This window comes from Andrena cerasifolii, chromosome 12 (genome assembly GCF_050908995.1).
Source record: "Andrena cerasifolii isolate SP2316 chromosome 12, iyAndCera1_principal, whole genome shotgun sequence".
Classification (NCBI taxonomy): domain Eukaryota; kingdom Metazoa; phylum Arthropoda; class Insecta; order Hymenoptera; family Andrenidae; genus Andrena; species Andrena cerasifolii.
In genome coordinates this window covers 5622840-5639735 of record NC_135129.1, presented here as the reverse complement: position 1 = coordinate 5639735, position 16896 = coordinate 5622840, and the positions used below count along the sequence as shown (strand labels likewise).

General features: G+C 39.9%; 1 protein-coding gene across 2 annotated transcripts in view; it reads right to left on the bottom strand.

The window, feature by feature from the left end:
* Positions 1-16378, bottom strand: part of Asta-r1 (allatostatin A receptor 1) — a 34362-nt gene extending 17984 nt beyond the window's left edge. Inside the window, exons 1-5 of one of the 2 annotated variants that reach the window (XM_076823830.1) lie at positions 14869-16378; positions 10772-11686; positions 8749-8878; positions 6026-6286; positions 3611-3859 (exon numbers count right to left, since the gene is read on the bottom strand). In XM_076823830.1, coding sequence (XP_076679945.1) covers positions 3611-3859; positions 6026-6286; positions 8749-8878; positions 10772-11202 — 1071 coding nt within the window. In that variant the 5' untranslated portion in view covers positions 11203-11686; positions 14869-16378. Of the gene's footprint in view, positions 1-3610; positions 3860-6025; positions 6293-8748; positions 8879-10771; positions 11687-14868 lie in introns of both variants that reach the window. The other variant, XM_076823829.1, reaches the window with a different exon arrangement.
* Positions 16379-16896: the final 518 nt, after the last annotated feature.

The following is a 16896-nucleotide window of genomic DNA, read 5'->3' as shown; positions in this document are numbered from 1 at the left end:
GTCGGTTTTATTGAATGGTCGAGACTGCGGATATCCCGTGGGACATCTTATTTTAGGGCATTGCATTCGCCCGGGACGAAACTCGAAACAATGAAACTGCATCTCTGATTTTACGTAATCTTTTCCTCTGCTATCTACATGTTTCTCCAGTTCTGGGCATAGTTTCTATCTTTATAAAATTACTTTTCCACATTGCCATAATTCTTATATCTTTTGTGTGCTTTCGTAGAACTATAAAGGAATTTATTTCAGCATTTAATACCTTCCGTGTCAAAATTTCTTAACAAAATTATCCTGAGAAATGTTTCGATAAGTCAAAACTGTTGCTTCTTTCGTAGTATTTAGTTACTGAGCTCACCCCTACAACTTCCCGTTATTTTATCAGTATGCGGAGCAGGCCCTCATTTCCACTTTAGTCACGTTAATTGAGTCAGCACGGTTTCGACGTTTCTTCTTTTTCACTCGAAGTTGGGCAATCCCTAAGCGGTCGTGTATGGTCTAATGAAAAAAGTTCGAAATCCCCAGATTCGAGGAAACTGTATTAGCATTGACAACCAAGGGAAGGCACCCACTGATTATATATCTATCGTATATATCTGTATACTTAGTGCACTCGCAGTTACCAAACTCGTAACCGTTTAATAAATAAAGTGAGAGTTGGCAATGTATTCAAATAAAAGTCAACTCAATAAGAAACTGATGTCTAAATACGTTATTACAGGAGAAAAGGGGAAAAGAATCAACTCTACTAAGCACAATAATCATATACTTATCTATGATTATAGCACACAGAAAAAGTCAAGAGATTTCATCAAGTTCCATCTTCTTTATCGTGGACAATAGAAAGAAGTGGTAAAGAGGAGACCCGGAGACTTTAATAAAACCCTCCACATAGCGTTGCCTTTCTCCCATGTCCAACAATACCCTTGCAAAGTGCAATTGCACGTCTCCGTCAGCCTCCATACGTTTCCATTTGTGTATAGATCAATTGTCCACGTTCTCCCCTGCACAAAAGCATTATAGTAACAGACTAACGACATCTATGTCTCCTTTAGATCTAAAGTAGACCGACCCTTGGCCGAGGCAGACGGAAACTTTAATCCACGGAAAGAAGTTGCAGTTACACCTAAATTGCAGCAATTTCAAGTCCTTTACCTTACCGTTTAGATACCACGGAGGTATTATGAAAACACGCTGACTCGGGAGGAAATCGGAAAAAGTTTGCGACGGGGTAGGGAAAAGCTCTTCGGAGATAGATCCCAGACGATAGAAGACGATGGCCGGAGTTAGGTACAAATGAATGTAATACCGCCACTATTTGTCGAATCAGAAGAGCAACATTCGAGCGGTCTACAAGCGTTCCCAGATGTCGTCGGAAAATGTTAGCGCCTCCGCCGACCCTCTTCCCTCTCAATTTCGCCCAGCTATATACCATCCGCCCTTTTCTTATCCGGCAAAACCTCCGGGAGCAGTTCGCTCGGATGTTGCGTGGCGCTTGTGATTTACCTCTCTACCTATTCCTCGGCCGCTGGGTATTCAAGACTCTGGGACGTAAGTTACGTCGCGTACTGCCACTAAGGATGAAGACTCTGGGCGAACGAGCTGGACAATAAGTGAAAAAAGGGAGCCGAGTCGTTTGAGTTTATTCCTACGGCGGATGAAACAAAGCACCCTGTGCTCTCCCGGCGAATCTTTTGACATCCTCGAGCACAAGAAAATCCCTTACGGTAGTGGTTGATTAACATAGAAAATAAAACGGAAATTTGTAGATACAGCTGCGGGGAATCTCGTCGGGCTTCTATGGTGACGAGATTTTATTGCGAGAAGCAACGAGTAATATTTCAGCGGCACCTCTGTCGTTAATAATTGAGCACTCGATGCTTTAATACGTCCCGCGACGCAGGTGAATTTTTTTACCACGACACTTGCGATAAGGGATATTTCCATTGAATAGATAAGTGTATTTGAATTTCGTGCTGGGATAAAACGGAGGAGGAAGGAGGTATAATAGTGAGAAATGAATACAAGTGCTACTCTGCTGTAATTGCATACTGCAGTCTAATTTATTCACTGCTTCTTAAGGGTGGAGCGAAAAATTGAAATTCCGCGATAGCGAGGAATATTTGCGCAGATTGTAGGACATCGGGGCACGGAATTCGCGAAGCAGATAAGCGAATAAGAAGTAGGTAAACACGGAAAAGAATGGGAAGGGAATACAGGAAAGAAACTGGTACACTTGAGTTTCCTGACAACTGCAGTAAAATGTGTGCATTCGGAATTGGCTGCTTGTTTAACACTTTAACTGTCGGTGCTGCATTTAGAATTGATTTTTATCCAGCTGGAATAAATCGTGATGTACGAAGTACACACGTCGGAATCGCTTTATGCTTTACTCAACTGAGGTGCAAAATTCTGAGAAAGGGGGTGTATCTTGGGACCAACGAAACTGTCATCGTATCCTTTTGATATTATTTATCTACATCGACGAAATTGCCAATGGCGATCGTTTGATACAGAGGTGTTACGTAGGTTCGTCACAAGGGGTGAAAAATTTAGGGAATTGCACCTGCATTGAAATAAGTGTGATTTACAGCAGCCAGAGGGCGAGGCCACTGTAATCCAAACGTTCTTAGGAGTCCAGAGCCTCGATGGCCTTGAATGTTGAACTCGAGAATCTACGCCTACAGCGACACAAGTAGCGCCTGGAGAAGCGAAGAAAAGAAGAAGAAAATGTGTTTCCAAACCCTCTGGCTCGTGCGCGAAACAAAGGAAGTTTTTTCGGAGGTCGAAAAGCGAATAAGGTAAAAGGTGCATTTCATCCTCTCGCCATTATGAAGCGCTAATTGCCTGCGAAGTAATTAATCCTATCCTAGACCCTCCAACAAGAAAGAAACTCGAAGAGAAACTGCAAGAGAGTAATGTACTTACATAATGAATACCTAATCGGCTTCATCGACATCACAGAATCAGGTGCTCCGTTTAATTAGGCGACTCTTATAAATAGGGAAGTTCTAATTCGACGACCATTGATGTATTAACAGACAATAGTCTAGATTGCTGTTAAAATTTTAAACTAAATATCGAAATGAGGTATTTAATTTATCGTAGTAATAATTTGAATTCTTGTATCATTTTATCTAGGAAGTGTCATGTCTCCTGTTGGAAATTTTAATTTTTAGCTAGAGGCTTGAAAGACTTTTACTGCATGAAGGACACGTCTTTGGGATACTGAGCCCTAATTGCCATCTGAATAAGTAATACCTGACTGTGTACCGAAACATCTTTAAAAGTGTCATGAAGATACGAATTAAGTTTTTGTATGACACTCCTTCAATTTCTAATAGGGCTGTGCCAATATTTCATAACTCAAATATTCAATGTATAATATACAGAAAGAACACAACTAATATTTTACATCTTATTTAAGAAATATGAGTGACTACAGATGTCGAGTTCATAAAATTGCAATATATCAACAGTGTTTACAATTTGCGACATTTCTAATTTCGTCAGGTACTTTAATTTCTATTTACACAAAGTGATCGAAATAAAAAGACCTCGACGATTTTTTAATAGCGACAGTATAAATGTATCGATATGTATCACTCACCTAGAGGATGTCGCCAGAACTGGCAGCTCTCGTAGTTCTCGTCAATGGTCCCAGTTGCCTGTTTTGATCTGGCCGAGGCTTGCAATATATAATTTTCCGAAATGCTTTCCGAAAGCTGTCGCTGAGAAAGGCGTAGAGTATAGGATTGACACAGCTGTTCGTGTACGCCAGGATATGGCTGGCTATTTGGACCATTATCGTCGCTGGTGTCAGTGGATAGACGTTCAATGACTTCGTCACCAGTATCACCTTTTGTACAAACACAGAGAAAACGCACGGTTTAGTAAGTTCCAAATACACGAAGCTTGAATTTAGTAAATTCTGTTGTCGAATTCTGATGTCAAAAATTTTGGAATAAAGCAATAAGGAGTTACCACGACGAGATCTTACTATCGGGGACAGGGAAAATACTTGTTACAGTGAGAAAAGTTTGTTTGTCGAGAGAAGACGTTTATTCGGTAGTTTTTCTACCAAACGCGGTTCAAATATCCTTTCAAACTTTTTTCGAGAGAAATAAAAATAATAAACAGCCAACATAGACCTGAAGTCTCTAGAAACTGCAACAAATACACGTTTTATCTGATGCTGAGATGCACTCCTAAGCGATCGACAACAGCTTTCAATCATTCAATGCCTCTTGTCGAACGATCGTATGTATGTCTGACTGTAGTTGTGGTGTTCCACTTCGGCGCGATGCAATTCAACTTTTTACACGTGACGGAACAACGGATTCATGATGTTACATTTTATATTTGCATTCAATTCGCAATTACTTTATAAATATTTTGTTACAAATTCTCCATATAAAATAACGCTGTTTAAAAAAAAAATAAAGGGAAATATGGGTATCCTTTCTGTTGTGCTGTTTTTAATACAGAGCAAATGTAATATACTGGTACAGCGTGTTATTGATTTTCGTAACCTTTTCTCAAAAATTCAATGAACGACGGAATGGAAAAAAAATCGTGTACGAGGCAGCAGTATTTCTCAACTGTCGAAATCACACAATCTTTTATCTGCCTTATTGCGGCGCAATGCCACTCGAAAATCGTAACGCAATTTTCAAAAGGCAAACATTTTGCAGGGGAAACTCAATAAACGCAGCCTGTCGAATGTTTTGCAACGTCGCGACGTGAGAAACACAACAACCGAAGCAAAATAGAGGACAAACGAATCGGAAGCAATTGTTCGCCGTGTGCCATTTTTGAATGAAACAGAATGACAAACTGTGCTAATCTTGACAATCTAAACATCACATTGCGTGGGTGAACATATTTCAACATTTGACTTCTGCAAAGGAGATGAGTTGGTTTTAGGTATATTTGCTAAATTTCCAGAGGGGTATACTGGATTTACTTTGTACAGAGATTCTATTTTTATAAACTGGACATTAAAGAACAGTAGCTTAATGCCAATACTGTTCGCACTGAAAAATTGCTAACAAAATTGTTTTAATTCCTATCAAATTTAATCCCCCATTAAAAAGCAATTTCTCAAACGACGAGGAAGACAATAAGTAAAATAATGTAATACGGTATAAGCGATTAATACTAATTTCCTGTAAAGCACGATGTCTTTTATCGACCAATTTTCCATTAATTATCACGTAGCAGGATTTACTGAGAGGTTTCCATATCTGGCGGTGGCGAAATTAAAAAACGCGAAACATTATTCGCCGGTCGATAAACCTCATTCCCAGATTCCCTATTACCCGCGAAACACCCCCGAATCACCGAATTTCACCGCACAATTTCCTTTCGCGATTTATCTTCCATCTCCATTAGCGCGAATAGCGTTGCAGTTAATTACATCACGTCCGTATCGGTCGTAAATTTTTCCCACAGAATGCGGCCCTCGAAATGTCGCCCGAAGTATACACGGATACCTTTCAATCCCCCTGGGCCGGGTATTCTCGATTGGCGCTACAGAGATTTGTGTGACACCAAAACCGTGATTTCTCGGACAGATTACTGCATATCGTCGTGTACTAAAACCTTTATACGCGACACGGTGCATCGGACAGCCTGCTCGTAAATATTTCGTTTTCGATTCGAATGAATTCAATCTTCCGCCGAGGATATTGGAAAGAATCACCGCGGCGTGTTAACGACTGATTATCGAGCAGGACTAACGATCTCTGAATCGATCGTTACTATCCGCAGGTTCCTTTGTCGCGCCAGCATCTTTTGTACTACATGAAACTCGAACCGACTAAATTTTGCTCTAACAGCATTCATGACTCAAGAATTAAAAGTTTTAAAGCCCCCCCCGGCACAATCGCGAGCAATTTGCACGTATTCAGAAAGGAATCTAACGAAGGAGTCTCTCGCAAATGATGTTCTCAAGAGTTCTACACGCGGAGCTTTGAACCCTGTGATTTTCATCCCTCGTTATGTAAATGCATGTAACACTTACCTGTATAGGGCACCAACAGAAGGCGAAAACGCCGACGACGACGAGCACCAGCCTCGTAACGCGTCGTCTTCCTCGTCGACTCTCGGCGCTGACGCGGGGGCCGCGCCAGAGCCTGACGAGCATGCAAATGTAAAAGAAGCATATCAGCATCAGTGGCAGTAGGTAACTCATCAGGAAGAACGTCATCTGGAAGAAGGGCCAATCGTACTGCGGTAGGATTTGGCAAGCCGTCATGTTCTCCGACGACGAGCCGTCCATGTCCTGAAACTAAAGTTAATCTACATATGTATATAAGGAAGCGGTTTCTTGGCCGCGGTTTCACTCGAAAACAGATAACAGATGTAAGGGAGACCGAGACAAATTGATACAGGGGCAGGTACAGAGAAATTATCTCGACACCGTGTATACACCTTGTGTCGCAATAAAAAAATGCTCATAGTCACTAAGGCAAAGTGCGAATATATACGACATTGACAAAATGACTTTATTGAGATATTTTAATAAAAAAAAAAGTAAGAGACCTGATGTGAAAACAGGTTATTCGAAACATCATAAAATTTTAATTTTCAATTAAATTCAAATAAAAATGTTTTATTTGTGTTTCTTAAAAAATCTGTGTACTTTTTAGAATACGCGTTTGTTAATTTTTAGCCTATAATGTATTGTATTCTTTTTATTGTATATTTAACAGATGTATCAACATGCCCCACAGTGGGGTAAATTGATACACTTTGCTTACATCCTTTTCACTTACAGTATATTAAAGTAGAAGGACAAAAGTATATCTTAGCCTATTTCTTATTACGTAATTAATTCGAACAAAGATGAAAGAAATTTAAAACTGAGAAACGTATCAACTTGTCGCGGTCGCCGCAACTATTCACCGAACCTGACAAGAGACTCAAGTTTTCTCAAAATTATTTGCACCGTTAAAGCCGATGAATTCAAGAGAAGGATATTGCCAGTTAATACAGCGAGGATGGTTATATCTTCTATAACTTTGAAGTTTGTATGTAAAATAGACTTTCACGTGAGAGTAATTTAATCGATCAGATTAGGATCGTATTTACGAGGTTCTGCATCCCATTTACAGATTAATAAGACACAAACCGCGATTTACAATTCTATGTGGACGCCTGAAACGCCAGATGCCACGCGCGCCAATCTCACATACGATAGGGCTATAATCATCGAGCGATCGGAGCGAGGTAGAAACTGTTATTTGTGCCATTTCCATCGGTAGGATCGTGGAAAATCGTATAATACCGAACAATGAGCTTTATGTTTGGAGAGATTCAACAAAATTTCCCTAAAACGTGTGCAATCACCGCTGCGTGAACGTTCACAAGCGTTCTGTTATTGTTAAACATGCGCCTCGAAAATAACTCAGTCAACTTCATTCCAATGCGCATTAATTACATGTAGGTTAATCAATGTAACACCCACCCATCGCTAAATAACAAAAATCAACGTGTGTATGTCATATTTCGATGGAAAACAGATGTCAAATGTTGCCTATAAACAATGTTTCATTACTAACTGACCTCTGAAATTCCTATTCCACTCAACTATTTTATAAAATGATAAAATTACATTTGCCTTCTGAATATTTAAAAGAAACAAGAATCCCTTATATAAACACAATTTTATTATCCAAGAAAAACTTTAAAGTGTCGCATTTTTCAAGAAACAGAGGTGCAGGTGGAACTTATAAGACGCGAGGGGGGATCAGGAAGAATTAATCATGTCGAAGTTCGGTGCATTTGAAGGAATAAAAGTGAATCGTTAAGATTTCGAAGTGTCCCAATTACGGAAACCTATGCAGCCATCGAGAGTATCGCTTTACATTCGTCGAGCTTTATGATGAATGCTCGAGTAGGGGCCATTACAGTTGCTTGGTTGGCTCCGTTAATTCGAAAGTAATTACAGTGAGAACACTCATTGGGGAATTACAGGATAGGTAGTATCAGTTGATTTTCCGCCCATCAACTTCGATTTTACAGCTACGTTACAGGAATACTATTTAGAGATGTTTGGACCAGTATATCGACTTCAATCTCCTCCCTCGTCGCTTCTTTTCCGTGATATCGGAACACTAATTGGAGTGATGCATTGAACTCCGAACAAGAAAGCAGATACTATAATTAGAGCGGCGGACACGTTCTGTTTTCTTCGCGGTTCCCATTTTTCGCGAATGAATTTTTTTATTGACATCTGAGGGCTGAATGAATCGGCAGAAGTTCGAACGGTATGCTTTTCGGGTAATCGAGTTCTTAATCATTTTATGGTATCGAAATCCGCTCGTTGAGCGTATCAATGCAATCGATAACGAATAGCCGGATTGAAGGAGTCAATAAAAAAAAAAAGGAGTAGGCGTACTGGTCGGACGGAATTTTTCGCGTTCGTACGATACAGCTGAAGCAAACTGAATCAGGCTCTGCATAAAAACGGAAAATATGCTGGAGTATTGGGTCCAGTTCGAATGTCCGATAACAAGTGGAAATTAAAAATCGAGATCGTTATAGGTGCGGTATGGTGGTGATTAACAGAGAACTGTTAGTACACGTGCTCGATTACTCGTTAGAATTATCGAGAGTACCTACTTTCGATGATATGGGCAAAATGTTGAAGTCCACAGTGAATCGAAGAAGTGGCACGCAAAGTGTTATGTGTTCTGAAGGTACACATGTTTCGTTCGAGGAAAATTCATTTAAATGACTTACCTCGCCATGGACGACGAGGGCAGGCGTGGACACCGCGAAGATCATCGCCCAAGCGATGCAAATGGCGAGGATCGCGTGATTTTCGGTTCTCCATGACATCGAAGAGATGGGGTGAACTACTGCCAAGTACCTGCAACAATTAAAGTGCAATTTCAATTAGTATGGTACCTGGAATCGCACGAGGAGAGGATATACATATGTGTGATGACTGGGTATTTAATAATGCAACTTTTAACTGTAATTAAATTTCGTAATTAAATTCTTGCTGCTATAGCCTCGTTCTAAAATTAAAATTACGAGAAGCTAGTAATAAACTAAAAAGGGTCGATAAAGAAACTGTGATGTAATCAGAATATAAAATCTGTACTCCAGTTTTACTTATAATCGTGTTACATCAAACGATAGGACACAGTAAACTTCTATTAAAAGTTTGCCTTTCTTCGTCACAATTACGGTTTTACGCTACTGGAGCAGATTTAGAGGCCGGCTACACTTTATCTCACGCGTAACAAAGAAAAATGCAAATGTTCTCGTTTACTGCTTGAAAAGGAAAACCGTTTTCTGCGTGCAGCATTTAAATTAGCCATTAAATAATGTAAATCGCGATATAATTCGTTTTAATTCCAGGATAACGGTGAAACATGAAGTTCGTAAAGTAACTACTAGAAAAACTTTGAATATTTTAACTCGGGGGCAGAAGAACTTTATAACTGTTAGAATTGCTTATATATTTCCCAGAATTAATTACGTACCCACGTAAAACATTGTTTCCTGAACAGATGCAAGAACGTTTACCTCAGACATGTTTCGCATATCGCGTATACAATGCGAAATGAATGGAGAACCATTCATGCTAATTGACTTGGATAAATGCCAATGAATTGATTTATGCAGGTTTCCGGAGGACTCGCGATTAACCTAGTTGTTAATTGCATGCACGTGATTCAGAAACTATTTTAACAGCAAACAGACACATGAGATATGCTAACTAACGCTGAAACAGGTCATTAACTACTTCATTATGCACGACTAAAAAGACCCGAATAGCATATAATACCCTAAAGGTAAAGTTTCTCATACAAGTTAGATTAATATACGCTAGGATCGCTTCGAAGCTTATCAAAACAAAGTTTCTCAACATGTTCTCAACATGACTTGCCCTGAGATCTGTTATTCTGCAGGTTGAAACGAAATACTATTGCGGCGATCACTGAGAATAGAGTAACGTCGTAAAATAAAAATAAAGGAAAGCTGGAAGCGCAATATGTTACTGGAAGGAAATTCTGATACGGAATAGAAATTGAGCGTATCGCACATTTCGAGGGAGAGAGTCAAGATTCTTTCGCACGTATGACATTTACAGGCATAGCACGTGATTCTGCAGCTGGTATTACTGCGCCATGCGGTACCCTGGAATTGTAACCGGAAATACTGCTGATATTTATGGGGCAAGAATGGGTAACATCTCGCCGTCTTACGCTCAGGCTCGAGTTTTGTTATAGGACGTCTTCCTCCATGCACCTTCTATCAAACTGCACGCGATCAAGCCATTGCCAAATAATCATCCCTTCTCACTTGCACGCGCAACATGCTTAATAGATCATTTCAATCATCTCCTAAATACCCAACGCAAACCTCACCCACTCCTATCGCTCTCAATTTACACTCTCCTTATTCAATTCCCCTCTTCCACTGGTATTAATAAATCAACCCTCTTGCACAAAATATTCATCAATTGTGATTTAGAAATTAGACATATCTCGTGATTACGTACGTCGAGAATCTAGCTTCACAATTTTTAAACAGGCACACAACTGTAACTTGAAGAATATTCCATGTAACATTAAACTATAATTATATTACCTATGGCGATAATTGATATTTCATCTCACTATATTAGTGTAATACTCCCAACATTAAATAAAGAAAAAAAGATAGTAGACTCAAAAGAAAATAAGCAGACAATAAAAGGGTGAATGCGTCTTAAGTAAAGTCAAAGGCTCTTCGTAGAATTGAAACTGACCTGTCGAGGCTCATGAGGACCAAGGTGTAAATGCTGGCATAGGCAGTAACGATGATAAGGTACTGGACGATCTTGCACCAGACGTTGCCAAAGGGCCAGAAGGGCAGCACGAAGTCCGTTGCGGTGAATGGAATACAGAAGATGACGAAGAGCAGGTCTGCCACCGCCAGATTGATGATCAGGATGTTCGTCGTTGATCTCATGCCAGGATTCGCAGCCACGACAGTGACCACCAGGCAATTCCCAACCAGCCCCAGAATGCCGATCATGCCGAAAAATATTGGCACCACCACCACCACCATCTTCTCCACTTGTTGGCGATCGAAACTGTATTCCGGGTCCTCCTTTTGCGTGCCGTTGCTGTGCATGTTCGATGTGTTGGTCAAATTTGTGACGACGTTGCCCCAGGCGCTCTCCATCTCTTGAAGCATTATGAATCACGATGAATAGCAAATTGGACGTGGATCTTTGACAGGACTTCTGGACCTCTTGTGCTGCTCCGCGGACTTTTTAACGGTGTGCTGGTTTCATTCTTACTTTAGTTTCTTTGAAAGTCCCGCGGACACTTCATCTTCTGTATAATGAAATCATCCACATCATGAGACCTCGTATTCTATTTATTTACGTAGCTGTATATGGAGAATTTATGTTTTCTTCGTGGCATTTAGGTGCTTTGTGTGCTCGTTAATACAGTTCTGTGGTTAGATGCATTGTTACTCTTTTTTGTGGCCTTAGAAACCTTTTCGAGCACTCTAGGGAGATAATTACTTGTATGTTCTCTGAGATACTTTCTCTGTGGGAGTTTTATAATTTGCATAATTTGGAAGAAAATGGAATTTTTAACTCCAGTGGCTTCAAGTCTGCGTTGCCTTTTTCGTTGTAATAAAACCGAGGGTCCGTTTGTTGCTCACGCACCTGAAAGTGAAAACATTCCCTGGTTAGCAAAGTGAAGTGTAGAGGTAAGTACGCGGCTTTCAAATGTAAAACGCTTCTGAAGAAAATGCACGTTATAACGTAAAGTTAAATGTGTTCTCAATTAAATGCAATAGTTGGAAGGATGTATGTTAAGAAATATATTGAATATAATGCTGCCGCTTATATAGATAAAAATTCTTGCATGGTTCAGTCGCAAAACAATTTTGGAATGCTCAAGAACTCGTAATTTATGATTTACTCTGGGAGTAAATGATATTTTGTATGAAATTATTTTCTGAAGACAGTAAGTAAATTTTAAGGGATTTAAATAACATTCGAGACCTGGGAAACCATATGAACTAGAATAAATCACAATGCAATTTTAATTATGCTGCAGAATCATTTGATTACACCCAACTACTAGCAAGCGCTTAAAATTATCCAGAAGTATGAAACTTAATTTCCATAAAGATAGAAAATACTTTAATTTCGGTTCAAATGTTTTTCAGTAAAAAAATTAAAATGCTGGAAGTAAAATAGACCTCCGCTATAATTACGTGCTGCATGGAAATTGGTGGCATACTCGTGTTAGGAATTTCTATGCAGATTAATAAAAATGATTTAATGCGTCATAAAGACAGAAATTAAATAACAAAATTGCTCGTTACAAGGCGAAATTTTACGTTTATAGCTGTACTTGCAGACGTCACTAAAACAGCTGGACCCTAAGATGTTCCTTCTAATCGGATAAAATTACTCGCCGCCTGTCACATCCGAATCGTATTATCTAAGATTTGCTGCTGCAATCACACGATGCGCTAAGCAAGGTAGTAACTTAATCTGTGCCATCAGATGCAAATTTTTCAACAGCATATTGCAACAATGGTTATATGAACATCTGATATTATTGACTCGCTTTCTGAAAGTGGGATCGCGCGAGACTGAAAGGAATTACCAAACAAGATGCCCTATACATTAACAACAAAGCTTCCTTAAACTATTCCTTTCATTAAAGGCTTGAAAGTTACTAGACAACGTCGTATAATCTTTTTTTCATTATTCTTATGGGGCGGTCTTTAATTTACGCAAGAGTAATTTTGACGATTTCTTCCCCCCTTCCTTACGTAATATTTTTTACATTACATTTTTTCAGTTATTAAAATTCTTTTAAAGATTTATATAATTCATTGAACTAGGTTTCGTGTTTACGATGAAACATCGTGTTTCAAGCTACTCATATTAAAAATTAGGTTAAAAAATATTACGTAAGACCCTACTTGACTCCCCCCCCCCCTGATGAGAAAACGTAAGACATTCGCGACCCCCTCCCCCTTCAAAAAGCCTTACGTAATTTAAAGACGCCCCCTATCCACAGGAAATGAACTCACCGATTTTTCCTAGATATTTTAATATATTTGTTGCATATAACGATGCAGAAAACATAAGACTGAGTGAAATATTACTCATTCCACTACGCTGAGTGTAAAAAGTCTGTCTTTGTAACGAATGTACAGAACAATGAATAGGTAGTGTTTCATTTGTTAAATTGGAACATCCTTTTCGGGAAAATGACGAATGTTAACAAATACTTTGGAAGAATATTAGATTTATCGTGTTCACAAAAAAACAATTCTCAAAACTAACACTTGCTTGATTGTGTCTAATTATGGCAGGGCACTTTCGAGCACACTAAGGATTAATTTAACATCTCCATTAAAATCGAAAAAAAATTTATCCTTTTTGGGTCATGTTTAACTGGTGGCAGTGCCTTATAGAAATTCAGGTCACGTTGAGAGCACGTGCGATCCACCATTTCTGTGACTCCGTTAAAAGAGTGCTCTATTTAGTCCCCGTTCTCACTTAAGTAAACACATGTAACATATAAATTCAACATTTTATGCTGGAAACAGGATCAGGCGAAACTATTGTGCTTCCATAATTTCAAGATTCTAAAATCTAAACAGTTCAAAGCAACGAGAAGTTTTGCAAGGAGCAACACCAAACGAGTCTAGAAGAGACTTAAAAAGTGAGGTATTATTTACGGTCGTGAAACCCACGAAAGTGTGAAGGGTACAGGGAGTTTTATCACTTGATGAATTTTAACGTGATTATTAATTAATAATGAGCATAGCATGAAACCTCAGTTACAGGAAAGTCTCATAATGCCATATAAGCTTTGACAAGTTGATGCCATAACTGGAGGTAGTAAGAAATCAACGACTCTTCTACGCCCTTAGCCAACGTTTTATCATTTATCGTGCACGTGTAGCGTGTAGTATCTTCGCCTTGTAACGAATACTACACAATTGTGTTTACTGATACTTATGTTTAAAGGCAGGGATATAAAGGAGAGTCTATTCTGCGGCTTCGCAGTGGTAAATGTCACATTATGCAGTGACCCGTGTTTAGTGGAACAATTAAAGTCAGAATTCACGCTTTATGAATTATTAGACGTTTAACGTCACACGATGATAAAGCTACTTAATAACTAGCTGCTTTGTGCTTCATTCGATTGTACGCCACAGCGAAATCAATTCCTAAACCATTCAATCCAGGATTGTACTTTGCTGTTAAAATAAAGCTTATAAATAAGAACAGTTCGGAATGCATCGCCAAGCTTTATTACTAGCTTTTCCAATCAACACAAGAATACACATTAAAAAGCTCATGAAGCTCAAACGGCATGGCTTCCGTTGCCCGTTGAATTCCAGCTATTTCATTGTTAGCACCTCATAGGCACTCTTTTCACGGCAAAGCATAAGAATACGGATCGAAGTTTTTAATTAACGCCCCGCTGATTCATCACGTACGGCACTTTCATGAGAAATTTCTCATATTCCAGGGATAATACGATTTTAAATAATAAAATATTCGTTATTAATATCCTGTGATATAATAATACCAAGGCGCATATATTTCCATATAAAATAATTCTTTCTGCCCAAATCAACGAATAAGTAACTGGATTTTCACGCAATACAGGGAGTGATATCAAATCGAAAGATGTTACAGCTATAATTATATAGAAATTCGAGCAACTTGACAATGCCGTCTGGAAAGAATTCTGCTCGAAGGTACGGAAGGAAGCCAAAGATTGGTGTGGCACGTGGCTTCGTACAGCAATGTGTCGCCACATCTCGTGTGACCATTAATGAAATTTATAGCAATCTTCATTTAATTACCTTGGCCCTCACGTGCTGGCATCACGGGGCTTTAACGATCCTCCGCCCTTCCTTTTAGCAGATTAAGGCTGATAAGGCGTAACTGATGCAGATAGATCGATTCATGATTGGTGGTTCAGCCGCTGCTAATTGCTGCGAGACTCGATTGGCAAATATGTTCCTGATGAATATTGGTAAAGTACTTTTGCTGGCGATAACATGATGCAGTGGAAACATTCAACCGCACGATTTCGTTCGCACCTCAGCCGACATATGCAGGCCGTTTTCACAGCCGAACATCACACTTTAATCACACTGTCACAAGCAACCGCATAAAATGAAAATACCAGCGATTTATTAAAACGTCGTCGTCGTCGTCTACTCTGGTTGCATAATCATATAAAATACGACGTTTCTCTTTTCAATTTAATAATTTTTTAAGGCAAATACGACCTTGACTTAGGTTTTTCGCCACTTACAAAAAGCCTCGGCTTAATGAGCGCGATAAACACAAGAATATCAAGCAGCTTGCGTTTGGTCCCGCACTTTAGTAGGTCACAGTTGCTTGATCATCCTTGCGTTACAAACATTGGACACTTAAAAGCGAGGGTTATATCGAAACGTTCGTGAAATATTATGACGATATCATCGCACTTCCTTTCACCAACGTCCAGCCTCAACGTCATACTTTTTATCCAGCTTTTAGGAACCTTCCTTTACACACTTGCGAATTGCTTTTAACAACGGTCGAACGCCTCCTCGAATACGTGCAGGGAATATTCCGCGTAATCATAAAAATGGTTCCAACTTCACACTTGGCTGAATTAATCTCGATGGCATTTAGAAATTCATTTCCCTGCTTCAGAACTGAGAAACCCTCGTGTTTAGTAAGTTGTCGTATTGCTTCTCAGCTTTGAATGAAATGCAGTTCATTCATGGGACCACTCGAAAGAAACACACCAAAGTTTACGCACAATCGACGTTTAAATATAAAGAAGTATCGCAGGGAAAGTTAGGGAACACACAAACTGTGTACACGTGTCCCAACAACATGGAATTCAAGAGTGGTCAAAGATTGAAATGAAAACTGTCGTTGATCTCATCTTGGGGGGAAGTTTCGAAGGCCACTTCACTGAAAGCGATCTGTCAACTACTTGCTTCAGTTTACACGATTACTTTCTCGTCGAACAACTTTCCCGTTCTATCGTGTCCTTAGCACGACTAGTGAGGCGCGAAAAATATCGTCACGTGTTTTTACCACATCTGTCCCGGGGCAAAGTTTTCACTCAACTTTCATCGCGAAGGGTGTTGGGTGCGCAAAGTGTTTCGAAGACCGCAAGAAAGGTACGCAACCGGCGGTGGATGCGGCACGACTGTGTGGATCGCAGAAACGGAGACGAAGAAGTATCGCCTTCGAGTTTACCCGAAATAGGGATGCGGTATTTTCGGAGACAGGGTGCAAGTGGCATCTAGCACCCTTCGGAGGCCTCGGTAGACTTATCGATCTCCACTCTCGGCCGCTAAAATGGAGACTCGACCTTACCTTCGACTAGTAACACACGAATCCCTTCGATGATATCGCAGACGAGGTATAGACATCGACGAAGTATAGGATAGACCCATCACCTTATGAATGTTCGTGTCACCACCCAAATTGTGTTACCGACCCATAATTTGAGAACTGAATGTAGCGGCCTCTGCTCATGAACAGCGTTCAACTCAGGACTTGCTTAGAGTGTGAGTTTTTAACATAGAGGGCCGGCCTGGGACCCCACCAGACTTAGGAGCGATGGGACCGCAGTGATGGAGGGGGAAACACTTACAGGAGCGGTGGTAATGTGTGCGTGACTGACGCAGGCGTAGTTCATGCACACAAAACCACCACTCCTGTAGGTGTTTCCCCCTCTATTCACTACGGCCCCATGGCTCCTAGCTCTGGACCCCACAAACCGGTGACAGAAACATACAGGGGTTGATAGGTTTATCCTATACCTGGTCTGTGGCCAGAAAATCCCGCTTTATCGATCTCCACTCTCAGCCGCTAAAATA